A 26,994-nucleotide genomic window follows, 5' to 3' on the forward strand; every position below is an offset into this window, starting at 1 on the left:
GTAGAATTTAAAATTAATTTAAAATATCTATAGAAATATTTAATAAAAACGTTAATTTTAGTAAGAATATCACCATAAAATTTATAAAAAAGTAAATTTAGTGTCAATTTAAAGAAGGACAATATTACTTCATTTTTACAAAAATGGGACTAAATTGAAACTAAAAATAAATATAGGGACCAAATTGAGTCACTTTGACACATGATACAACTATGAAGTGACACGTGTCAAAAAAAATTTAAAATTTAAAAAATATATTAAAAAAATATAAAAAAATCATAAAAAACTAAAAATTGACACGTGACGTTGATTTTAACACCGTCTGGTCAAAGTTAACGGTGAATATCAAATTGAGTCATTTTTAAAAAAATGATGATTAAATTGAGACAACGAAAAACTTGAAGACCAAACTGAAATTTCATGACAAATAAAGGGACAAAAAAATAATTTTAACCTTTATTATTTAAGTGATAAAACTCGCAGTATTTAAAAAGAATATAAATATAGAAAACTTATAACAAGTAGTTTATTTTTGTTTCAATTTTTAAAATATCACGTTAAAAATTGGTGACTAATTTGATACAAAATAAATTGAATTTGGACTGCAAAACAAAAACAAAACATTCTGATTGATGAAGTAATGGATAGAATCAAAGGCTAATTGTACTTTTGATCTACTAGATTTGTTTAAAAGCAGGTGATCATAACGTAAATGCGTAATAGAATGTCATCGTAAAAGATATTATTTTTTCTTTCGATTGCCAACACTCGTCTTTATCTTATTCAACAAAGGAAGACAGTTTTTCTATTAGTGCATTTATTTTCCAATTGCAAATATGTCTAGCATGAAGCTCTGTAAGATATGCATTCATATGTTCCTAATATGTTGTAGAAAAAAATAATAATGAAATTAGGGTTTCGTAGAAAATTTGAAAATGGAATATGAAACTTTTTATGATGGTTGTAGCATAATTGACATAAAAAGTAAAATTACAAATTACAAATTTTTATTTCATAGTTAACTTAACTAAATTCTTTAAAAAAATGAAATTTATATATTTTATTTTAACTTTATTTCTAAATATTATGGGGTTACTGAAATGAAAGAATATTGTCCTACAATTCTATACATCGGTATTGTAGATGTTGTGTTTATACAAACACAATATAGTACAATTATAATTTTTGTAATAAAATCATTATTAAATAGAATAAATAATATAAAAAATAAAAAATAATAATGATTGTACATGCACAAATAAAATATAAAAAATATTGAAGTAATATTATCAATATAATATCTCTAATATTAATTTTAATAATTAAAATTACTACTTTTACCGGCACCTGGAAGCTTCTGGTGGGAAATACAGGAGTTTGAACTTTCTTTCTTCTTGGCATGAGAAGCATTACATTTTGAGTTGAACACGGCAGTGAAAAATAAATGCAAACAAAGTCATTGAAGTAGGTGAGTCAATCATTCGTGGATATTTCCCTGTATTTAATGCATTTGTAATGTTAGTTTTGATAGCAATTTCGAGGAAAAATTCATGGGCAACAAGTATATAAATGAGAACTAAATTTAATTCATATAAGAAATTAACAGAAAGAATGATAAAACCATAAAATAACTTTAAAAATATAATAATACTGACATTTATTAATACTGAATCGATATTTAAAATTCAATTTTATTTTCGGACAAAAAGTTGCTAAGGCCATTAAGGTGTATGTAATATTAACCGATAAAAACACACAAAAATGGAGTCTGGCATTAGATTTTAATTCTTTTAGCTTTAAAATTATTTTTTTATTAATTTGAAATTGATTTTGACATTTTAAGTCTCTATAATTTAAAAATATTTGTTTTATTTTTTTTATTTAAATTACGTCGAAAGTTTTGTTTATACAAATAATAACTAATGATTACATGTTGATGAAATAACACATTTCTTATATTTTCATCATAAGTACATCTACATATCTGTTACACTTTTTTTTTTCAAACAATTTAGTGTGTACTATTTAAGTAGTGGAAATGAAGTAGAAAAATCAATTTAAAATTTAAATCACTAAAATTAAACTTAACTCAATTGAAAAAAACAATATTTATTTTATCAGAAATTGTGCAAGGTCCTTTGTATTTATGTTCTCAGTCCGTGTTTGGTTTTGGATAGGTGGAATCTTGATGAGGATTAAGTTTGGAAATGTAATTTGACACTCAAATAAATTAATATTTTATTATAATATAATATTTTATTGAGAAAAATAAGTATTAAATGGGAGTTATTCGTGAACAATCAGCATAATTTTTTTCATTCAATTTTAAATTTGATTTTTTGACAAATATTTTATTAATAAAATTGACAAAGTTATTAAATAAAATGATTTTTTACTTTTTTTAATGAAAGTTACATAAATAAAGTAGTAAAATAATAAAGTTTGATTTTTTTTTTTTTACCAAAAAATGAAATTTTGTAAAACTATCATTTCCCATTAAATTTATACATAAAATGGAATGCAGGGCAATTAAAGATGGATATATATTATGGCAAAAACATCTTAAACCGTTAAGATGGTATAATTTTAAAATTGTGATAACTGGCACAATTTTAGTTTGTTGCAGATTTTTTCTTTTAATTTTAATTGAAATTGTATTAATTTGGTAGGATTTATGACTTTGACATGTTATAATAAAATCTGAAATTATATAAATTTGATACGATTTTAGTTTGGCGTAATTTCATTTTAATTTTAATTAAAGTCGTGGAGTATATTATGTATAAATATCCGGCCAGTTTAATACAACTTTCGATTTGTTATAGTACTTTTTGAATTTTAATTAAAGTAAGTGAGGTTAACATGACTTAAAAATCACATAATTTTAAGTTTAATTTAATGCAGTTATCTCTCACTTTTCTTTATTATATTGGATGAAAATTAGATTGAAAGAAAAAATATATAACAGTGGTCGATTTAACTTGTCACATTTGTGTGGAGGAGGATGGGTGTCATACTTTTCAAACAATTTTCTTCAAAATATCACTGTCCCATTATTAAGGTTGTATCTTATTTTCCAAGAAAACTAGGAACAACAAAAATCCATCCAACCAGCAATTGAGAGCGTGGTGGAAGATGAACAGAAGCATGAGCTGGAATCCCTTCAAGCTCATCCTCCTTTGTGTTACCATCTTCCATTTCGTAACTGGTAAAGCAAAGGGCGCCGACGTTGATTATATTGGCCGCGTTTGCAGTGATCAAGAAAGAAGCAGTGACAACAGCCCGTATCAGACGAACCTCAACACCCTCCTCTCTTCCTTATCTTCCAACGCTACAGCCAATGCCAACGGATTCTACAAAAACACAATCCTTCCCACAAGCTCCTCTGATACAGTATATGGTCTTTTCATGTGCAGGGGTGATGTTCTTTCTGACGCCTGCAAAGATTGTGTCGCAAACGCAACCCACACTCTGTCCTCAGACACAAACTGTTCCTTGTCCAAATCGGGTGTGATTTGGTACGGAGACTGCATGGTTCGGTATTCCAACCGCTCTTTCTTCTCCACTGTGGACACATCTCCCGCATATTGGATGTGGAACGTCGCCAATATCTCCTCAAACCTATCAAGCTTCAACACTTTGTTAGCCGACACCATACGAGAAACTGCTCGTGAAGCAGCCAATTCTAATGAAAGGTATTCCGCGAAGCAACAAAACTTACCGGAATTTCAGACTCTTTACTGTCTAACTCAGTGCACTCAAGACCTTTCACCCCAACAATGCTCAGACTGTCTTGATTCAGCAATATCAGATATTCCATCTTGCTGTGATGGAAAGCAAGGAGGAAGAGTTCTGTATCCCAGTTGTAACATCAGGTATGAATTGTACCCTTTCTACCGCGTCACCGATGAGGGACCGAAAGGACTCGTCCCAGAAACAAAATATGGAAACACAGATTCTGAGTATTCAGAAGATCCTGGCTATATTTCTCACAACTGCTCAAACGACAAAACTGACGCTGCTTTGGAATCAAATCTCAGAACCCTCCTCTCTGGCTTGTCTTCCAACGCCACCTCTAGATATGGATTCCAGACGCAAGAGGGAACAGCGTACGGCCTCTTCAGGTGCCGTATCGACATTCCTGCTCGCCTCTGTCAGCAATGCATCCGAAACGCAACCGACAGAATAACCTCGGAGTGTGGTTTGGCTTCTGCGGAGGCTGTAATATGGTACAATCACTGCTGGCTTCGCTATTCCGACAGAAATTTCTTCTCCAGCTACGAAACAAGTCCGAGATTTAGGAATCTTAATATCAGCAACAGCAGTCCGATACAGTCCTCTGTTGCTTCTGAGTTATCGAACCAGTTAGCTAAGGTGGCCAACATGACAGGGAACACTGATAACAAATTCCTAACAGATGAATCTCTGAGATTGAACGATGAGCAAAGAGTGTATATTCTTGGTCAGTGCTCATCGGGTCTATCAACCGATGGTTGCAGTGGGTGCCTCAATGATGTGATTGGAACGGCAATTCCATGGAGCAGTTTGGGAAGCTTGGGTGGACGAGTTCTGTATCCTAGCTGTATTCTTCGCTTTGAATTGTTCCAGTTCTACGATCTCAAGCCTCCTCCTCCACCATCCCCACCAGGTTTTTCTATTTTTGTTCACGTCTCTAAAACTTCACAATGATTCCCATGCTAATAATAGGAAGGACAATGATATATATCCATAATCCAACAAATTTATCTCGTCGCTTAACACCCTTATTTTACTCCTTTTCCTTGTAAAATGATAAAAGTTTATCTTTTCTAATGAACAAGTTCTTCTTAAAATCATGATTTTCCTTCCTAACAGAAAAGCTTCTTATGCTAAGAGTAAATAATATAGCAGAAAATTATAAAATTAGCAGGGTATTTTTTTGTATACAAACACACGTTTTATATGTCATTATGAAAATTTGGAATTGGAAATAGATTGACTTTACAATCTCAACAATTATAAGTTATCATATATGTAAATAAAAGATACAAAAACATGAGGCCAAACTAGATTCATGTCAAATAATACGATCTAAAAAATTCGAAAAAATATCAGGAGCACAGCATATCCTTTTGTAATCGATTATGCACTTTGGAATACGAGTTTTGTGGCTTTTGTTCTACAATATTATAAATCTTGCATCAAATTATCTATGTTCTTAGCATATAGTGTGGTTCGAATCAAGGTTGATTTTCTTCACCAATATTTTTTTTTTAGTTTATGCAACTAGTTTTTTTTTTTTATCAAGTTACTATGACTTATTGACATGTGTTTCTATAATGTAGGTGAAAGTCGGTCAAGAACAATTATCTTGATCATTACTTCCAGCATAGTAGTATCAGGAATACTTTTCACCTTTTGTTATTATTTTATACGAAGAAAGAACAGAAAAGATAATAGAACTATTCTTCAAGAAAATTGTGAGTATGATTTTTTTTTACTATCTTTTCAATAAAATAGTTTTAAAACATAGTTTAAAAATTGAAATATATTTTTATTTAGTTGGACAACAAAGTTCAACTATAGAATCTTTGCAATTCAATATGCCAATAATCGAAGCGGCAACAAATAACTTCTCACATGACAACAAAATCGGAAAAGGTGGATTTGGAGAAGTTTACAAGGTAGAAAGCTTGTTAAATTTTATTTCTTATAAGTTTCTACATTTTTAATAAATACTTATTTATACTTTAGGGAATTCTTTATGATGGACGATCCATCGCTGTGAAGAGACTTTCAAAAAATTCTAGACAAGGCATACAAGAGTTTAAAAATGAGGTTCTATTGATAGCCAAACTTCAACATAGAAATTTAGTGGCTTTCATAGGATTTTGTCTTGATGAACAAGAAAAAATACTTATCTATGAATATGTACCAAACAAGAGTCTAGACTACTTCTTATTTGGTAAGATGCTTTATACCTACTTTATTTTTTCTTAATTTAGCATTAATTAATTTTGTTTTATGATATTTAATATATTGTATCTTGAACCAATTCAAGAAATTTACCAAAATCATGTATTACTTACACATATAATGATTATTTTTTGTAGATACTAAACAAGAAAAAGTTTTAAGCTGGAGTGAGCGTCACAAAATCATAGGTGGAATTGCTCGAGGAATTGTATATTTACACGAACATTCCCGACTTAAAGTTATACATCGTGATCTTAAACCTAGTAACATACTACTAGATGAAAATATGAATCCCAAAATTTCGGATTTTGGACTTGCTAGAATTGTTGAAATAGATCAAGAAGAGGAAAGTACAAATAGAATTATTGGAACACAGTAAGTTTTAAATACTGTGTCCCACACTTCTCATCCTTTGCATAATATTTTTAAGATGATTTTTTAAACTTTTTGTTGAATATGCAGTGGCTATATGTCTCCAGAGTATGCTATGTTTGGACAATTTTCTGAGAAATCTGATGTTTACAGTTTTGGTGTTATGACTCTCGAGATTATCAGTGGGAAAAAGAATATAGGTTCATATGAATCACATCGTGTTGCTGATGGCCTTCTAAATTTTGTGAGTGCTAAAATTTTGTTATTTATCTTACTTAATCATTATTCATGGGTAATGTATAAAGAAAATAACTATTAAAATTACAAAAGTGTAATGACACATACAAGTTTAAAAATTTGTTATAGGTTTGGAGACATTGGAGGGATGAAACAACATTGAACACATTGGACCCAAAATTAAAAGAAAATTATTCTAACATTGAAGTCATGAGATGCATTCAAATTGGTTTATTGTGTGTTCAAGAAGATCCAGACGTTAGACCTACAATGGTAGAAATTGTTTCATATCTTAGTAGTCACACAATTGAGTTGCCATCTCCACAAGAACCAACATTTTTATTGAACCATAGAATAAATTCAATTGTTGTCCTTGAATCGAGTTCGGGCCAAGATGGCAGCAGTTCCATACCATCTTCTACCAACAACATATCCATAAGTGAATTTTATCCTAGATAGTTTACTTTTTTTATATATACTACTTATTTATTTTAATATATTTTAATATATGTCATACAATTCAAACTATGAAATTTGTTTCACGATGTTTATTTTCTTAGATAGGGTAAAAAATTTCCACTTAATTTGTAATACTTTAATTTTATGCCTTTAGTGATTGTAACTTTCTTTATTAGTTTACTTTATGTTGACATATGACATGTTTTATTATTTAAGTGATAAAACTCGTGCTTAAAAAGAGTACAAATGTAGAAAAGCTATAGGAAATTTTTTTTTTTTCAAATTTGAAGATATTACGTTAAAAATTAGTGAATAATTTGACAGAAAATAAAATAAATTTTATTGCAAAACAAAAACAAAAACATTTTGATTTATGAACTAGTGGACATAATCAAAGTCTAATTATACTTTTGAACTACTAGAGTTGTTTAAAAGAAAGTGATAATTATGTAAAGGACAATGATATTTTGACTCTTATAATTTGATTCTCATTTTTTACTTTTTAGCGTTGTTTAATTTTGGACATTGATCCTTCAAAGAAAAAAAATATACATTAATCAATGTTTTACACTAAATCATATCAAGAAGTACAATATAAAAATCAAATTATGGAAGTCAAAATATGATTTTCTTAATATAAATGCTTGCGTCATCCTAAGAAATTTGAACCAAAATACAATGATGACTAAAGCATGACCAGCTAATTTTTCTTCCCATTTATAACACCTATGTCATCACCTATTAAGGCATTTTCATTTCAATTGCATCACCCAACGTGTCTAGCTTAGTTGTAAGCTTGTCTAATTGGATAGAGTTGTTGTTTTGTAAAAGAAAAGTTGTTACTGGGTATGTGAAAAACGAGTTCGATTTCAATGCTGAGTTTTTTTATGTTGTTTTATGCTAAATATTAAAAACACATTGTTTTGATACTTTAAAGATAATTTTAATATATTTTAAAATTAATGATCATTCATGTATTTTGAAGGCACAATATAGGAATAACAGAAAAAAAACCAATAGATAATCTAAACGAGTGACTCTGTGACATCCCATTTAAATAGATTAAATCTACTAAATTTAGTCATCGCATAATTATAGTAATCAACGAGTAATCAGAGGAACATGACACATAAAGATTCATTATTACAGTCATCCAAGAAGGTTACTGGAAATACTAGGGCATACAAAACATAGTGCCATAAACTAGACATGAATCTAAAAATTAACTGTTTTGCAAAAGAAGTTGTTCATACAGCAGGGGATTTCCAAGGCATTATAGCCTTAAAACTACTCCTAAGATCCACACACAATGAGCCATCTAAACTGCACCGCTGCCACCGTCACGTCTACCTTCAACATTCCCTCCATCTGCTCCCACCAACCAGGTGATCATCGCAAAAGAGAAAACAAGACAAGAACATACACAAAATGGAAGGGTAAGCTAGTGCAAGTTAAATTTAACATATCATAGTAGATGAATACTTAGAACAATCCAAACATGCAAACACAGTAGGCACACATAATCATATTATAGCAAACATATAAGACACTAAGACTCAATATCCGGATAAATATATTAAAATCGGATTCACTGGACAGTTGCACTTGTGGTGGTCTCTACTGCTCTACAGAGCCATTGCCAATGGGTTTCACCCTACCACACACAAGGTTAGCCTTCAAGCGTCTAAGGTCATTATCCTGCCACAGACTAGGGCCTCTCGCTACTCTCACCACTTGGATCAGTTTGCTCTACATGAGACTCACTGACCCTTTAGAGTTTCGGGATGCGGTCCTTACTTGAATCCTTATCTTAATATATACACTACACACCACCATGAGATCTCCCCACGAGACTCATGGAATTATGCCTATCTCACAACCAAAATCATGTTTCTCATACTAGTTCCATCACTTTTATTTCATCATCAAACTCTCATGTTAAAACACCACCAACCCACAATTCCGTGATCAATCTCATACCAAGCATGCAAACTTCATTCATAGGATTCTAACAACCAAGTATATTCACGTACATCATGTTTGGGAGGAGTAAAACAAACAAAACATGCTACAAATCATCCAACCATTTAAGAAAACAGTGTCAGAACGCACCACTGCACTAGCCTCGCTCAAGCTAGGAGCCCTTGCTTAGGCGAGGGAAGTTGCCTCGCTTAAGCTGCAGGCTCTCGCTTAGGCGAGACTGCAACAATGGCCCTTGGGAGATTTTCACGAATTCTCGCTTAGGCGAGACCTTCTCGCCTGAGCCCTTCTCGCCTGAGCGAGACAGGGTGTTGCTCAAAACGCGAATGAGCCGCCTAGGCGAGCGCTCGAGGCAGAACCTTAGACGAGCCTCTGATATTCTCGTCTAGGCGAGACAAGCTCACTTGGGCGAGAATATTAGTTCCCCCCACTGTTCCACGCATCCAAGGCAGAAAACAACACAGAGCAACATCTAGAATGTAAGCCAACCATTTGCACACGATTTAAAACACCATTCAAGCGCCCACAACATATAGCAGAACATAAACATGAAATAACAACTTTAAACTTAAAACCTAACTTCCCTTACCTTGCTTAGATGCTAACAAAACGCAACAGACCCACAACTAAGGAGTACCACAACTCCAAGGGTGAGAGTAGTGAGCTTAAACATAGAACGAAGATAAACTAGGGTATGAGACTAAACCCTAACCCGACCAACATGCTCAAACAGTGAAAAAGGGAAGAAATAGACCAGAAAGCTCTAAAGTTCAACTTACTAGGAGGTACAAGATGGGTTTTGTTAGCTTGGAGATGGAAGAAGGTCGTGCCCTAGCAGAGCCCCTAGCAGAAGACTATAGAGAGAGGGAAGGGAGCTGTTTCTAAAAAGGTGACAAATGAATACTGAGTTAGCTGGAAGGGGTATTGGGTCCTCTGGAGGGCTGGTCCTAGACCTACGAAAAGACCAGGCCCAGACCTTTAGAAGCTGAAAAAGGAGCTTACGAACTCATAATAACATTTAATTGGTGGAATAAATCAATATGATATTATTTCATACTCGAGTTTGATTGAAGAAAATGATAGTTATTAATTTTTTATTACAAAATTCGTTAAAGATTACATTGCACCCGAAAATAAACGTAAGAGAAATGTTCGGATAAAAAATATCTAAAAGACAATAAATTTATTGAACTAAAACTATATGTTTTTGAAATAAAAAAAATTATTGACAAAAAATTCAGCACAATAAATAAAATATTTTGATATTCTTTTAAAACAAATATAATATATAAGAATAATAAAAGTATTTTTAACAATATAATTAATTATTTTAAAAACTATTAAATTACATATAAATGTATAATTAATTATATACACACAAAATTAGATTCAATTGTATTTTTATGCATAATCAATTTTTTTTTTTTATATTAATTTACTTTACATAATGAAGAATGTCTGCAGCAGCGTTGTAATGTTTCTGTTCTTGGTGTTTATAATATTTTATCTTAATTTTTTATTTTATTTTTCACTTGTAATCTTTCCAGTTTTTTTTTTAATATTATTAGTAGATAAAAATTGAAAATATATAATATTTATTAATTATATTATATTGCATGTTTATTTTGGGTCTTGCTGTTTCGAGGAGATTTGGGAGAGAAAATTATTATTTTACCACTCTGTCCCCCTTATTATATTAGAAAATCTCATACTATTCCACCATTGATTATCCTTCATGGAGATACATGTCTATTATGAAGAAGTAATGGAATACATACACTAAATTTGTATCCGATTCCAACTTGATACACTTCATACATTTTTTCTCCATTTATCCAAATACATCTGTGATTATATCCGATTCCAACTTCCGTAATTTTTTTCCACTTACCCGATTACATTTGTGATGTATTTGGTTATAATGTGCTTGAATATTTTATCTACATCCGTTTTTGCTTTAATGAACAAAATTTAAATATTTTATTTTTCAATTAAAATATATTATTATTATTTTTTTTCAATTGATAAATATTCTTAATATTTTTATTTATGAAGAAAAAAAATTCAAAATTAATTACAACTTATTTAATTATTATTTTATACTACATTTAACACCAAGGACAATTTGGTAATATAATTTTTTCATAAATTAAATTTATTAGTTACACCACTCAAATTCCACACAAACTTTCACAAAATTTATTCTCAAATCCATTCTACCATTATCTCCAAATCTTTTAACAAAAACAACATAAACTTCACTCTCAAATTCACTTAAATTAATCCTCTCTCTCAAATCTTTTCACTCATAAGAACACACCCTTAACCACTTCACAGTATGCTTTTAAAAGAAATGTCGTCATTAAAAAAAGGGTAAAATTCTCTAATTATGATAAAAAGGAAGAAACAAAATAGTAAATTAATGTAAAGGATATGTTGTTCTTACTTTTTTTTATTAATATTGTGGGGTTAGACTATAAAAATATATAATTTTAACTTTTGATAATATTAAATATTTAATTTTATAATTTATTTATTTATTATTTAACATATTTATCAAATTTTGAGTAATATATTCTTTTATTATATATAATTTAAGAAAATGATAAGAGAGAGTAAATCTTCGGTGAAATGAAAAAAAAACTATAAATTAAAAATCACAAAAATCAGTTTAAATCAAACAAAACTACATATATTTTATTAAATTTTATTTTTCTAAATTATCAATGAGCGAGTTGAACTCACATCCTGTTTTATCTCTTCTAATTTTAATTAACCAACCTTATAACTCTTAGACCAACTTCTGGATTTAATATACATCATCAATTAAAAATATTACATATTTATACTTAAGAATTACCTTATTAATCGACACCTCTAAATTGAAAAAAACTCACAATTATTATCAAATGACAATCAGATAATAACATTATGTGAAAATTTATACAATATATGGACTACCCTTTCATGAGTTTGACCTTAGATATACTCATATTCCTCGAAACAAAAATTCAACCAAACCTCACAACACTATATCACAGTAACATAAAAAAATCGATTATAAACTTAAAGTATCTTTGAGTGAGACAAAATAACTATCAACTTAGAATTCATTGAATATTTCTCAACATCCACTATCTGACTTATCTTGATGTGAGATTTTTTAAAATATATTATTTTTATCATCTTAACACATATCTCATCATGAACACCTTTACATTATTTTACTATTTTTGTTTCTTTCTTTTTTCATAATACATAAATATATTTTTTTAATAATCACATTACTTTTAAAAAGCAGATTATCAAGTTGTCAAGTGGTCAAATAATTGTCGGAACATCATTTTCATAGAAGGAAAGGTATCTAAATGAAAAAAAATATTAAAAAATTAAATAGATATTTTATTGGTTAAAAGTTCGAAAACATAGACAAAAGTCACGTGCCAATGGTTTATTTAACTTATCACATGTCTAGTGAAAGATGAATTTCATACTTTTCAAACAATTTTCTTTAAAATATGAGTCGTATGATTATTAAGGTTGGATCTTATTTTCCATTACTACGCACAATAAAAAACTATGAACAACAAAAATCTACCCACCGTATGACAGGGTGTTGGAAGATGAACAGAAGCATGACCTGGAATCCCTTCATGCTCATCTTTCTTTTTCTTTCTATTACCTTCTTCCATTTCGCAACTGCTGATCTTGTTTTTCTTCACCGATCTTGTAGTCACGAAAGAAGCAGTGACAACAGCCCCTATCAGACCAAGCTCAAGACCCTCCTCTCTTCCTTATCTTCCAATGCCACACCCAACGCCAACGGATTCTACAACAACACAATCCTCGGCACAAACTCCTCCGACACAGTTTATGGTCTTTTCATGTGCAGAGGTGATGTTCTTTTTGACGAGTGCAGAGATTGCGTTGCAAACGCAACCCACACTCTGTCTTCAGACACAAACTGTTCCTTGTCCAAATCGGGTGTGATTTGGTACGATGAGTGCATGGTTCGGTTTTCCAACAACTCTTTCTTCTCCACTGTGGACACATATCCCAGATATTACAGATGGAACCAGGCCAATATCTCCTCCAACCCATTAAGCTTCAACTATTTGTTAGCCAACACCATGAGAGAAACTGCTCATGAAGCAGCCAATTCAAGTAACAGGTATTCCACAAAGAAAGAAAGCTTATCGGAATTTAATACTCTTTACTGTCTAACTCAGTGCACACAAGACCTTTCACCCCAACAATGCTCAGACTGTCTTGAATCGGCAATATCAGATATTCCATCTTGCTGCGATGGAAAGCAAGGAGGAAGAGTTGTGTATCCCAGTTGTAACATCAGGTATGAATTGTACCCTTTCTACCGTGCCACCGATGAGGGACCAAAAGGACTCGTCCCAGAAACAAAATATGCACAGAGAGATTCTGAATATTCAGAAAATCCTGCTTATATTTCTCACAATTGCTCAAACAACAAAGCTGGCATTGCTTTCCAATCAAACCTCAGAACCCTCCTCTCTGCTTTCTCTTCCAAGGCCACCTCTAGATATGGATTCCAGACGCAAGAGGGAACAGCGTACGGCCTCTTCAGGTGCCGTATCGACATTCCTGCTCGCCTCTGTCAACAATGCATCCAAAACGCAACCGACAGAATAACCTCGGAGTGTGGTTTGGCTTCTGCGGAGGCTGTAATATGGTACAATCACTGCTGGCTTCGCTATTCCGCAAGAAATTTCTTCTCCAGCTACGAAACAAGTCCGAGATTTGGGAATCTTAATATCAGCAACAGCAGTCCGATACAGTCCTCTGTTGCTTCTGAGTTATCGAACCAGTTAGCTAAGGTGGCCAACATGACAGGGAACACTGATAACAAATTCCTAACAGATGAATCTCTGAGATTGAACGATGAGCAAAGAGTGTATATTCTTGGTCAGTGCTCAACGGATCTATCAACCGATGGTTGCAGTGGGTGCCTCAATGATGTGATTGGAACGGCAATTCCATGGAGCAGTTTGGGAAGCGTGGGTGGACGAGTTCTGTATCCTAGCTGTATTCTTCGCTTTGAATTGTTCCAGTTCTACAATCTCACACCTCCTCCTCCACCATCCCCACCAGGTTTTTCTATTTTGTTCACGTCTCTAAAACTTCACCATGCTAATAAAATGAAGATCAGCGATATAACGAAAATCCAACAAATATTGGATTAATCCTATACAACTTGATGCATCTGATACAAGTTTACTGTAGGTGGTCAAGGAACAAGTTGGAAATTCGAGAAAACTTGTCAAACTAGAAATGAGTCATATTCCAGTCAAAGTTGTCTGAACCACTAACAAAGCTACTAACTCAACACAATATTATGAAAACTTTCTATCATAAGGAAGGACAAGACCTTATGAGAATTTAACCTCATAAACATTAACAAATTTTCTCCGGTACTTTAATTTTTTAGCAGTATGTGATGACATTTTTATTTGTGACCTTAGTATTTTGGAGTATATGCGTTGTGTAAGTTTTGTTCTACAATATTATCAATTTTGTATCAAATTATCTATGACTTTAACGTAACTTGTTTAAATCGAGGTTAGTTTTCTTCAGTTCTAATTTTTTTAGTTTATACAAAAATAGCTTTTTTTATTGACATATGTTATTTTTGTAATACAGGGCAAATGCACTCAAAAACGATTATCTTGATTATTACTTCCAGCATAGTTGTATCAGGGGTATTTTTCACCCTTTGTTACTATTTGATACGAAGGAAACCCAGAAAAAATAGTAGAACTATTCTTCAAGAAAATTGTGAGTATGGAAACTTGTTTTGCTGTATTTCCAATAAAAAAAAGTTTAGAAACATAATTTAACAAGTGAAATACTTTTTATTTAGTTGGACAAGAAAGTTCCACTATAGAGTCATTGCAATTCAATCTGCCAACAATTGAAACAGCAACAAATAATTTCTCGTACGAGAACAAAATTGGCAAAGGTGGATTTGGTGAAGTTTACAAGGTATACAAAATATGTTAAATTTTATTTCTTATATGTTTTTAATTTTTTTAATGAATACTTATTAATATTTTAGGGCATTCTTTATGATGGACGATCAATTGCTGTAAAAAGACTTTCAAGAAATTCTAAGCAAGGCATAGAAGAGTTCAAAAATGAAGTTCTATTAATAGCCAAACTTCAACATAGGAATCTAGTAGCATTCATAGGATTTTATCTCGATGAACAAGAAAAAATACTTATCTATGAATATGTGCCAAACAAGAGTCTCGACTACTTTTTATTTGGTAAGATACTTTTGACCTTTTTTTTAATTTAATATTAGTTAATTATGTATTTATGATATTTAATGTATCTTATATTAAACCAATTTGAGTAATTTACTAAAACATTATCACTTAAATATATAATGATTATTTTGTAGATACTAAACAAGAAAAAGTTTTGAGCTGGAGTGAGCGTCACAATATCATAGGTGGAATTGCTCGAGGAATTCTATATTTACACGAACATTCACGACTTAAAGTTATACATCGTGATCTTAAACCTAGTAATGTACTACTAGATGAAAATATGAACCCTAACATTTCAGATTTTGGACTTGCTAGAATTGTTGAAATAGATCAAGAGGAGGAAAGTACCAATAGAATTATTGGAACATAGTAAGCTTTTTAATACTCTTCCCAACTCTTCTAATCTTTTGCATAGTATTTTCAAGATTATTTTGTAACTTCTTCGTTGATTTTGCAGTGGGTATATGTCTCCAGAGTATGCTCTCTTTGGACAATTTTCTGAGAAATCTGATGTTTACAGTTTTGGTGTTATGATTCTCGAGATTATTACTGGAAAAAAGAATATAGGTTCATATGAATCACATCGTGTTGCTGATGGTCTTCTAAATTTTGTGAGTGCTGGCATCTTGTTATTTTACTCAATACTTATCCATTGATAATGCATAAAGAAATCAATTACCAAAAGTATGAAAGAGTAATGATGCAAACAAGTTTACAAATTTTCTATAGGTTTGGAGAAATTGGAGGGATGAAGCAACACTGAACATATTGGACCCAAAATTAAAAGAAAATTATTCTAATGTTGAAGTCATGAGATGCATTCAAATTGGTCTATTATGTGTTCAAGAAAACTCGGACTCGAGACCTACAATGGTAACAATTGCTTCATATCTTAGTAGTCACACTATTGAGTTGCCTTCCCCACAAGAACCAACATTTTTCTTGAACCATATAATGAATCCAATTGTTGCACATGAGTCAAGTTCAGGCCAAGATATCAACTCCATACCATCCTCTATCAATGACATATCTATAAGTGAATTTTATCCTCGATAATTTACTTTTGTATATCATTATTTATTTTATGTTTTAATGTAGTGTAAAGTATTACTTTAAACTATGTCAAATGAGAAATTGTGAAGTTTGTTTTGTGATATATGTTTTCTTAGATTGTGTAAGGCTTTTTGGTCAAGAGACTTCAACTTTATGTGTTTATTGGTTATAAATCTCTTTATTAGATTGGTTTATGTTGACATGTGACATGTCTTATGCTAATTTTATGTTTTATTGTTAAAGTAATAAAATTCATAGAGCTTATAAAAGATAATATATCTTTGTTTCACATTTTAATATACTACATAAAAAATTCGGTGAATAATTTGATAATGAAAATAAATTTAATTTGGATTACAAAAGCTGTGATCCGCTTGTATAATATCTGGACTACCTTTCTATTTGTAGCTATAGATTGAATAACAACTTCTATCTTCATGGATCTAATACGATATGAAAAATTATAAAATCTAAAGATAATTTAAATTATATTTCTTAAAGATATAATTGTTTTATCTTTTCTTATAATACTAGTATGTGATTCGTGCATACGCACGATTTTTTTTATTTATGTTTTTAGAAAAATAATATAAGTAATATTATATTTATTGTTTATTGAAAAATTTGTAACTATTTTTTTAGTAAAAACTTTCAAAAAAAAGTTAGTAAGAAATATATATTTTTTAGTGATAACGTATACGTACCTTTTTTTTATTTATTTAAATATGGTATAAAGTTATCTCATAAAAATATGATATTATATTTTTATAAAATTGATAATAATATGATTAATAATATTTGTAGTTTATGGTCATTGTAATAGAAATATTCAAATAAAACAAAAATAAAGATTATCAATTTTGATTAAATAAATATTTAAAATTATTAATATTGTTAAAATCCTTTACATGTTTAAAATATTTATTTTTCCAGTAGTGTATTAAAATATTGTTGATATTATAATTATGATAACTTTTCAATAAATATAAATTTATAGAAAAATTTATAAAATAATATAAGTTTGTTGTGAATTAAAACTTTGTATGGAAAAAAAATTTGAATAATAAATAATTTTCCAATAATATTTGCATGAAAATCCTGCGAAAAAATAAAATGAAAATCGGCAAAAAATTTAGTAGTTTCTGTTAATGGTCCGCTCCCATGAAAGGTCCAATTTTTTAAGCAAGTATACTGGGTCAGTTGTAGTGTAACAAGGTTGCATTCACAGGGAGGAGGTTTGACAATGGAACAATATATGAGTTCTGGTTTTTATATTGATAAGGATAAACCAAATAAATATATTAGAGATGTGATGTTGATTAGGACGCTGAGATTAAACTTGGCCTATTAACTTCAATTGTATTGTCCTATAATTATCTATATATTGTGTTCTTTATCTTCCTGTTATGAAAGTACGCTTACTTGTAGAACTAATCACATGTTTGTGCGTTAAACCCAAAGGATGCCAGACGTAGGATTTCCCAATCCAGGTGGAGGAACCCTTGCTTGGAGAACAAGACTCTTTAAACCAACTAAGCCTACATATTCATGTCTGGTATATGTCAAGGGTCAAGATACTTGATTCCATCAAAACATCAGACCAAATGTCTCCACATCTAGTGTTGATGAGGTGCGATGATTGGTCAAATCACCACGAAGTGAAATACAAACCATGTAACCAACACGTAAAATAAGAACACAATAGATATATAATCAAGTGCAATACAGAGAGAGTTTAGAAATTATATTTAATCCCAACTATGGGGAATTAGGTGCTCACGATGATGAATACAAGATGAACATGGATAAGCATCCTTCCTTTCATTGTCTTACAAGATATTTACTACGAACTATACTAATATAAGTGTATCTCTCTCTAAATTATATTACAAAACTAACATATAAGATAACATCCAAAATCAACATGAAAATAACAATGGTCATGCCCTATATTTATAGGTTTAATGTGGTGCTATAGCTTCCAAGAATTGATGTATAAAGACCTCAAACTTTGTGGTGTGCAACTACCTCTAAAGACCATTATCTTAGAAGAAGAATTGCCTAAATTGAAAAATTAAATATGCAAGTCACTTATGATGTCATATAAATTCTTCATATTACTTCAACCTTAAGTGATTTTTGTTTGATCTAAATTCATGTTATATGTCAATGTAGTAGTGTTACCATTCTCATCTACCAACTATCATTGTAGACCTAATTCATGTGCATAAGCAACAACAAAGTATTGGTCGAGGTATACAAATGTCTACAAATTAATGAACTCACTACAATAGAGAAGTTTTAGAATTAGAATTTGTGTTTTCATTCGCGGAATAGCTTGAAAAAATAAAAGACAAAAATAAAACTATAAAATTAATAATATAAAATATTATGATGTAATATAATCATGTTTTAATATAATTAATTTTTTGTAATGCAATAATTTGTGATTAATATTATATTTCTAAATATACAAATAATTAATTAAAGTAATAAATAAAATTAATTAAGTTAAATTTAGATCTGTAAAATGCTCCTTGAAATGGGAGAGTAGACCAACTAGAAAGACGTTAAAAAGGAATTGAATAAATAAATAGAAATGAAATTGTCATACAAGTTAACACAGAGAAGTGGTCTTTTCGCAACCTTCCGACTTTCTTTGTCGAAGAGAGAGACACGAGTTTTGACTCCTCTCTTCGTTTCACTTGCTTCACCCTTTCCATCATTTCATCATGTGCCAAGTCAAATACGAGATGGTGATGGCAAAAACATATATAGGTTTCAACTTTACCCTAACTATTTTAACAAAAATAATATTATACAGTCCAAAATGTTATGCAAGAAATGCACCTACCCCACATTATTTTATTGGTTAAAAGTTGAAAAACATGTATATAGATAGAAAAGTCATGCAAGAAAGGGTTTGATTATTTATTATGTTATTTAACTCAGCACTTTTGGTGGAAGATGACTTTTCAAACAATTTTCTTAAAAATAACAGGTGCCTGATCATTAAGGTTGTATCTTATTTTCCATTACTACACACGAACACGACAACAAAAATCAATCCAACCAGCATATGAGAGTGTTGTTGAAGATGAACAGAAGCATGGCTTGGAATCCCTTCAAGCTCATCCTCCTTTTTATTACCTTCTTCCATTTCGCAACTCGTAAAGCAACGGGTGCTGGTTATCTTACCCGGTCGTGTAGTGAAGAAAGAAGCAGTGACAACAGCCCGTATCAGACGAACCTCAAGACCCTCCTCTCTTCCTTATCTTCCAACGCTACAGCCAATGCCAACGGATTCTATAACAACACAGTCCCTCCCACAAACTCCTCTGATACAGTTTATGGTCTTTTCATGTGCAGAGGTGATGTTCTTTCTGACGCCTGCAAAGATTGTGTCGCAAACGCAACCCACACTCTGTCCTCAGACACAAACTGTTCCTCGTCCAAATCGAGTGTGATTTGGTACGAAGACTGCATGGTTCGGTATTCCAACAGCTCTTTCTTCTCCACTGTGAACACATCTCCCGCATATTGGATTTGGAACTCGGCCAATATCTCCTCCAACTCCTCAAACTTCATGAGTTTGTTGGAGAAGACCATGAGAGAAACTACACGCGAAGCAGCCAATTCTAGTAACAGGTATTCCGCAAAGCAACAAAACTTGACGGAATTTCGGACTCTTTACTGTCTAACTCAGTGCACGCAAGACCTTTCACCCCAACAATGCTCAAACTGTCTTGATTCAGCAATGTCAGATATTCCATCTTGCTGTGATGGAAAGCAAGGAGGAAGAGTTCTGTATCCCAGTTGTAACATCAGGTATGAATTGTTCCCTTTCTACCGCGTCACCGATGAGGGACCGAAAGGACTCGTCCCAGAAACAAATTATGCAAACACAGATTCTGAATATTCAGAAGATCCCGGTTATATTTCTCACAACTGCTCAAACGACAAAACTAACGCTGCTTTGGAATCAAACCTCAGAACCCTCCTCTCTGGCTTGTCTTCCAACGCCACCTCTAGATATGGATTCCAGACGCAAGAGGGAACAGCGTACGGCCTCTTCAGGTGCCGTATCGACATTCCTGCTCGCCTCTGTCAGCAATGCATCCGAAACGCAACCGACAGAATAACCTCGGAGTGTGGTTTGGCTTCTGCGGAGGCTGTAATATGGTACAATCACTGCTGGCTTCGCTATTCCGACAGAAATTTCTTCTCCAGCTACGAAACAAGTCCGAGATTTAGGAATCTGAATATCAGCAACAGCAGTCCGATACAGTCCTCTGTTGCTTCTGAGTTATCGAACCAGTTAGCTAGGGTGGCCAACATGACAGGGGACACTGATAACAAATTCTTGACAGATGAATCTCTGAGATTGAACGATGAGCAAAGAGTGTATATTCTTGGTCAATGCTCGTCGGATCTATCAAGCAGTGGTTGCAGTGGGTGCCTGAGTGATGTGATTGGAACGGCAATTCCATGGAGCAGTTTGGGAAGCTTGGGTGGACGAGTTCTCTATCCTAGCTGTGTTCTTCGCTTTGAATTGTTCCAGTTTTACAATCTCACGCCAACCACTCCATCTACTCCTCCTACCTCATCAGGTTTTCTATTTTCATTCACATCTCTAAAACTTCACCATGATTCGCATGCTAATTATAGGAAGCACAATCGTATACCGAAAATCAAACAAATTTATACAGGTAGAAAAATCAAATATAAGAAGAAAAAAAAAGTGATATTTTGATCTCTTGTTGTTCATGACTCATAATCTATGTTGTTTAAGAACTTCGCATATAGAATCACTTGATAACTACTCTTTTAGGGATATCTAGAATGGTCAAAATTTGATAAAAAACCGACATAAATAACTTACAACAAATTGGTTTGGTTTGGTTCAAAATTTTTTTTTTTTCTTTTAAACAAAACTGCAATATTGTTCATGCTTGGTTTGGATGTATTTATAACCAAAATTCAAACCCAATCTCACAGGACCTTTACATTATTGTAGTATTTTTTTTTTCTCTTCTTTCATAATTACAGAAGTTTACTTTTTTTCTACTGACCACATTACTCTTAAAAGCACATTGTCAAGTGGTTAAATGACTGCCAAAACATCATTTTCCTAAAAGACTGAAAAGGACGAGTGGTTTCTATATATACACGTCTTAGATTATGAGCCCATAGAGGAACAAGTTAGAAATTAGAGAAAGCTTGACAAATTACGAAAGTCACATTTCAACCGAAGTTATTTAATTTGGAAGAACAATACCTCATGAAGACATACCATCATCAGTATTAACATGTTTTCTACAGTACTTTAATTTCTTAGCAATTGGGATACCATTTTATTTTATTTTTTTACCTTAGCATTTTGGTGCATATGGGTTGTGCAGCTTTTGTATCGAATTTATCAATGTCTTTAATATATCTTGTTACTATACCTTATGGTTCAAATCAAGGTTGGTTTTCTTCACCAATAATCACTACTAAAAATTTTCATATTACATATGAGAATTTGCTTGTAAATTTGTTAAAAAAATTTGCAAAAAAAGAATTTTTCATGCTATTTCTTTTAAGGATCTAGATTGGCAGATAATTTTTTCGTAGATAATTATTTCCTACAAAATTATAAAATTCGTGAGTATTTCCTATAAAATTTGTTACAAAAAGTGTTTTATACAAAATATTTTGCAAAAGAATTGGCAGCAATTTACCGTAAATTGTTTTTTCATAACAAAGTTTATAAGTATTTCCTACAAAAAAATATTCCAAAACAAAATTGGCAGGAAATATGAATTTTTTTAGTAGTGAATGTTTTTACTTACAAAGAAGTGAGCCTTGTTTTATCAATTCACCACAAGTTATTTTGACATGTGTTACTCTTGTAATGTAGGAGGAAGTCAGACAACAACAATTATCTTGATCATTACTTTCAGCATAGTTGTATCTGGGATATTTTTTGCCTTTTGTTATTATTTGATACGAAGGAAAAGCAGAAAAAATAATAGAGCTATTCTTCAAGAAAATTGTGAGTATGGAAACAATTTACTTTTCTATAAGAATAAAAATGTTTAGAAACATAGTTTAACAATTGAAATATTTTTATTTAGTTGGACAAGAAAGTTCCGCTATAAAGTCATTGCAATTCAACATGTCAATAATTGAAGCAGCAACAAGTAATTTTTCGCAAGAGAACAAAATTGGCAAAGGTGGATTTGGTGAAGTCTATAAGGTATAAGAAATATGTTAAATTTTATTTCTTATATATTTCTATTCTTTATAATAAATACTTATATTAATATTTTTAGGGCACTCTCTTTGATGGGCGATCAATTGCTGTGAAGAGACTCTCAAGAAATTCTAAGCAAGGCATAGAAGAGTTCAAAAATGAAGTTCTATTAATAGCCAAACTTCAACATAGAAATCTAGTGGCATTTATAGGATTTTGTCTCAATGAACAAGAAAAAATACTTATATACGAATATGTGCCCAACAAGAGTCTAGACTACTTTTTATTTGGTAAGATGTTTCTTACCTTATTTTATTTTTTAAAAGTTAACATTAACAACTTATGTATTTGCTATTGTATCACTTACATTTATAATGTTTATTTTTTGTAGATACTAAACTAGAAAAAGTATTGAGGTGGACTGAGCGTCACAAGATCATAGGTGGCATTGCTCGAGGAATTTTATATTTACATGAACATTCTCGACTTAAAGTTATACATCGTGATCTTAAACCTAGTAATGTACTACTAGACGAAAATATGAACCCTAAAATTTCAGATTTTGGACTTGCTAGAATTGTTGAAATAGATCAAGAGGATGGAAGTACAAATAGAATCATTGGAACATAGTAAGTTTTTAATACTCTTTCTTTATCCTTTGCATAATACTTTTAACATTATTTGTAACTTTTTGTTGATTTTGCAGTGGGTATATGTCTCCAGAATATGCTATGTTTGGACAATTCTCTGAAAAATCTGATGTTTATAGTTTTGGTGTTATGATTCTTGAGATTATTAGTGGCAAAAAGAATATAAGTTCACATGAATCACATTGTGTTGCTGATGGTCTTCTAAAATTTGTGAGTGCTAAAATCTTTCTATTTATTTTATTTACTCACTACTCATAAGTAATGTACAAAAATTAATTTATAAGTATGAAAGTGTAATGACACAAACAAATTTGAAAAATTGTTATAGGTTTGGAGACATTGGAGGGATGGAACAACATTGAACACATTGGACCCAAAATTAGAAGAAAATTATTCTAATGTTGAAGTCACGAGATGCATTCAAATTGGTTTATTATGTGTTCAAGAAAATCCAGATGTTAGACCTACAATGGTAACAATTGTTTCATATCTTACTAGCCACTCAATTGAGCTACCATCTCCAGAAGAGCCAATATTTTTCTTAAACCATAGAATGAATCCAATTATTGCACATGAATCAAGTTCAAGCCAAGATGTCAACTCCATACCATCTTCTATCAATGACATGTCTAAAAGTGAATTTTATCCTCGATAATTGATTTTTTTATTCATTATTATATTTTGTGTTTTAATGTACAATACAATATCACTTGAAACTATGTTAGAGTTGAAATTGTGAAGGTTGATTTTAGGATGTACATCTTCTTTGATTAAGTAAGGTTTTTTTGTCAAGAGACTTCAAATTTATTCCTTTATAGATTATAACTTTCTTTATTGGATTGGTTTAAGTTGGCATGTGACATGCCTTGTGCTGATTTTATATTTTATTATTAAAGTAATAAAACTCGTTATACCACTTGTAAAATTTGGTGAATAATTTGTTAAAAAAATAAATTTAATTTAGACTACAAAACAAGGATAAAACATTATGATCCTCATATATAATATTACTACTTATTAATAGATATTGTGATCCTCACTTAAAATAATTATGATCCTCATATATAATATTATTACTCATTAATATATATATTGTGATCCTCACTTAAAATAAAGTGATCATAATGTGAATGTGCAATATCATCCTAGCAAATTGAAATGAAAATACAATGATAATCGAAGTATATCCTAAATTGTAACATACTTTTTGATTCCTTATAATGCCCAAGGTTTGGAGTTTCTTGTGAATTAATTGTCCTTCCTTCTAAATAACTCTAATTTGATCAATATCCACTTAAATAAATGAGACAAGTCAACTTTACTACCTATTTTTCACATATTAGAGAAGTTTAAAATCCCAAACAAATTTCTCATATGTGATTTGTTCTTGATAATGCCTAAGTTATCTTATGAACTCCATTATCATTAACATGAATATTGCTAACTCTAACAACATAACAAAATAAAAATTTACTGCCCAATGGTACTTCACATTAGTATACTTAGATTATGAATAGAAAGTTGAATTATTGTGAAGACAATTTTTAAATAACACTTTGATTCACTATAAATAGTAGGTACTTGTGCAAATATTTCTTCGCCTATAACATCTCCTTACATACAAAATTACACATCTTTGCATCTTTGATTGTCATGTCACAACTCTCCTTGCAAGAATAATGAAATAGTCCACACGGACTTTCTAAAATTAATGTCTATAATCATATGTCAATTTAAGTATCCTACGAAATAGGCTTATCATCATCATAAACAATCTCATATTAACATCACCGTGAAGATACTCAAAACCCATTTCATAGTATTTCAATGTTTTCTACTTATGTTTGTAAAAAAAAAAATATACTCACATTATCATGATACAATCAATAAATTTCTATTAAATTCATCAATGTGTTATATTTAGTTTTATGTACATCATTAATTTAGAAAAACACCACAAAGTAAAACAATACTAGCTTCTCATACTTGACAAGGTGGTTCAACGGGCCCAAACACAACATCAACAGACTCAAGGAACACCAAAACACCTTTAGCTTCACAAGACGTTCTATCTATACCTAGGAACAACACAAAAACGATCAAGACCTACTATTATGATCACTGACCAACAAAGACTCATATTGATGATTAAAACGTCACATGCAACCAAAGCATGGTCACATGCAACCAACGTATCGTTGCATGCAAGCCAGAACATAGAAGACCCACAAGAAAACGAGTAGAAGTTCAACTTACACAATTGAAGAAATTGATCAGATAGAAAGGAAGAGCTCGCCAAGAGGATCACCCTAGCGGTCTCCGATCTTCAAACAAATGAACCGGAGGTGAGAACTTCTAGACAGAAGTCAGAGAACTTTAGAGTAGTGATTTCTAGAGAAATTGTATGTTTTAAAATAATGAAATTCGTTTATAACAAAACTATTTATATTAAAAATAATTAATATTAAAATATTCGAATTCCACTATTTTTAGGCCACTATCAATTCTAAAACACTATTTTCTAGGGTTTTATAGGGTTTTACAAAAGAACTTAAAATTTTATTTGTTATTATCTAATATTATATTCTATTTTTCATCATCTAATAGTTTAAACAAATTATAAACTTATTTATTTGTTTTTTTATTGTAAAAAAATAGAAAGAGATTTTTTAGTCACTAAGCTCATTTTAGATGCCGATAAAAAAAAAGAAGCCCATTTTATATATTAAATTAAAAAATGTTACAGACTTTTTTTCCTCTAACAACATAATTAAACTTTTCATTTATTGATTATTAGAATTAGTAATATTAACCAATATTTTATAAATAATAAAAAATATAAGTAAAATTGATTTTTATTAAATAATAATACAGTTAAGTTTATTTTAAATTATGAAATATTAGCAAACTTAAAATAAATAGTTTCACAATTTACCCTAAATTTTAATAGTAATAATAAAATATATTAAAACATTTAATTGTTGACAGACGCTATGCTTAATTATTATTTTCAAAACATTTTTTAATATAAGAACGAATTTTGATTTTAAAAAAGCAACAAGTTGTGCCAACAAAATGTCTCCCGCGAAAACGAAATCCCCGATCCATCTGAAAATGGTCGTGCTTGCGAAAAACCAAATCCCTAATCAATATTATTAGGATTAAATAAGTTTTTAGTCCTTGAACTTTGACTTAAAATTGAAATTCGTCCTTGGTCAAAACTTTGATAAATTTTGGTTCTTAAATTTTAAAAAGGAATGAATATAATCCTTTTAACCCAATTTTATTAATATCGGAGTTGTTTATGTAGTTTGACACATTTTTAGCTCAATATTTATTCAGAAATGCGTTCAAAACCTCAAAAAAAGTTAACATTTTAGCTCATTTTTAAAGTTTAAAAACCAAAATTTATCAAAATTTTGACCAAAACGAATTTCAATTTTGAGTAAAAGTTCCGAGACTAAAACAATACTTAATCCATATCGCTGCGATGAATTCCCAACTCCCCCAAAAGCATTCGTTCTCTGAAAACGCTTCTGAAAGGCCATCACTATCAAACAATGAGCTTGTCGTCGCTGTTGCCAAATCTCTGAAAATTTAGGTGAATGTATTTGTAACTGTTGAAGATAATCCTGCCTAAGTATATCCTATTATAGTAGATAAGAAAAATAATCTTTGACATCTAAAACCCAAGGGTAATATGGTAGGTTTTTTTTTTTTTTTTTTGTAATTGCAAAGAAACAGA

The 26,994-nt window shown here is 30.9% G+C and overlaps 3 protein-coding genes across 4 annotated transcripts; all 3 read left to right on the forward strand.

Moving 5' to 3' along the window:
• The first annotated feature begins 3,073 nt into the window (after positions 1-3,073).
• LOC114184020 (cysteine-rich receptor-like protein kinase 19) lies at positions 3,074-7,149 on the forward strand. 2 transcript variants are annotated; one of them, XM_028071246.2, is made up of 7 exons: positions 3,076-4,648; positions 5,325-5,459; positions 5,542-5,663; positions 5,734-5,944; positions 6,093-6,330; positions 6,418-6,571; positions 6,694-7,149. In XM_028071246.2, the coding sequence occupies exons 1-7, from the start codon at positions 3,136-3,138 to the stop codon at positions 7,021-7,023; spliced, it is 2,703 nt and encodes a 900-aa protein (XP_027927047.2). In that variant the 5' UTR covers positions 3,076-3,135; the 3' UTR covers positions 7,024-7,149. The 2 variants fall into 2 exon arrangements, with proteins under 2 accessions (XP_027927048.2, XP_027927047.2); XM_028071247.2 differs by lacking the exons at positions 5,325-5,459; positions 5,542-5,663; positions 5,734-5,944 and having other exon boundaries at positions 3,074-4,648.
• Positions 7,150-12,507: 5,358 nt separating this feature from the next.
• LOC114183112 (cysteine-rich receptor-like protein kinase 8) lies at positions 12,508-16,464 on the forward strand. Its single transcript, XM_028069995.2, has 7 exons — positions 12,508-14,127; positions 14,677-14,811; positions 14,897-15,018; positions 15,092-15,302; positions 15,440-15,677; positions 15,766-15,919; positions 16,038-16,464. Exons 1-7 carry the CDS (start codon positions 12,522-12,524, stop codon positions 16,362-16,364), a joined length of 2,793 nt encoding a protein of 930 aa, XP_027925796.2. The 5' UTR covers positions 12,508-12,521; the 3' UTR covers positions 16,365-16,464.
• Positions 16,465-19,366: 2,902 nt separating this feature from the next.
• Positions 19,367-24,083, forward strand: LOC114183113 (cysteine-rich receptor-like protein kinase 8). Its single transcript, XM_085672927.1, has 7 exons — positions 19,367-20,971; positions 22,264-22,398; positions 22,481-22,602; positions 22,679-22,889; positions 22,991-23,228; positions 23,306-23,459; positions 23,578-24,083. The coding sequence occupies exons 1-7, from the start codon at positions 19,441-19,443 to the stop codon at positions 23,902-23,904; spliced, it is 2,718 nt and encodes a 905-aa protein (XP_085529053.1). The 5' UTR covers positions 19,367-19,440; the 3' UTR covers positions 23,905-24,083.
• The last annotated feature ends 2,911 nt before the right edge of the window (positions 24,084-26,994 follow it).

Source organism: Vigna unguiculata, chromosome 5, assembly GCF_037176805.1.
Source record: "Vigna unguiculata cultivar grain cowpea cultivar isolate G323 ecotype 2 chromosome 5, ASM3717680v1, whole genome shotgun sequence".
NCBI classification, from domain to species: Eukaryota; Viridiplantae; Streptophyta; class Magnoliopsida; order Fabales; family Fabaceae; genus Vigna; species Vigna unguiculata.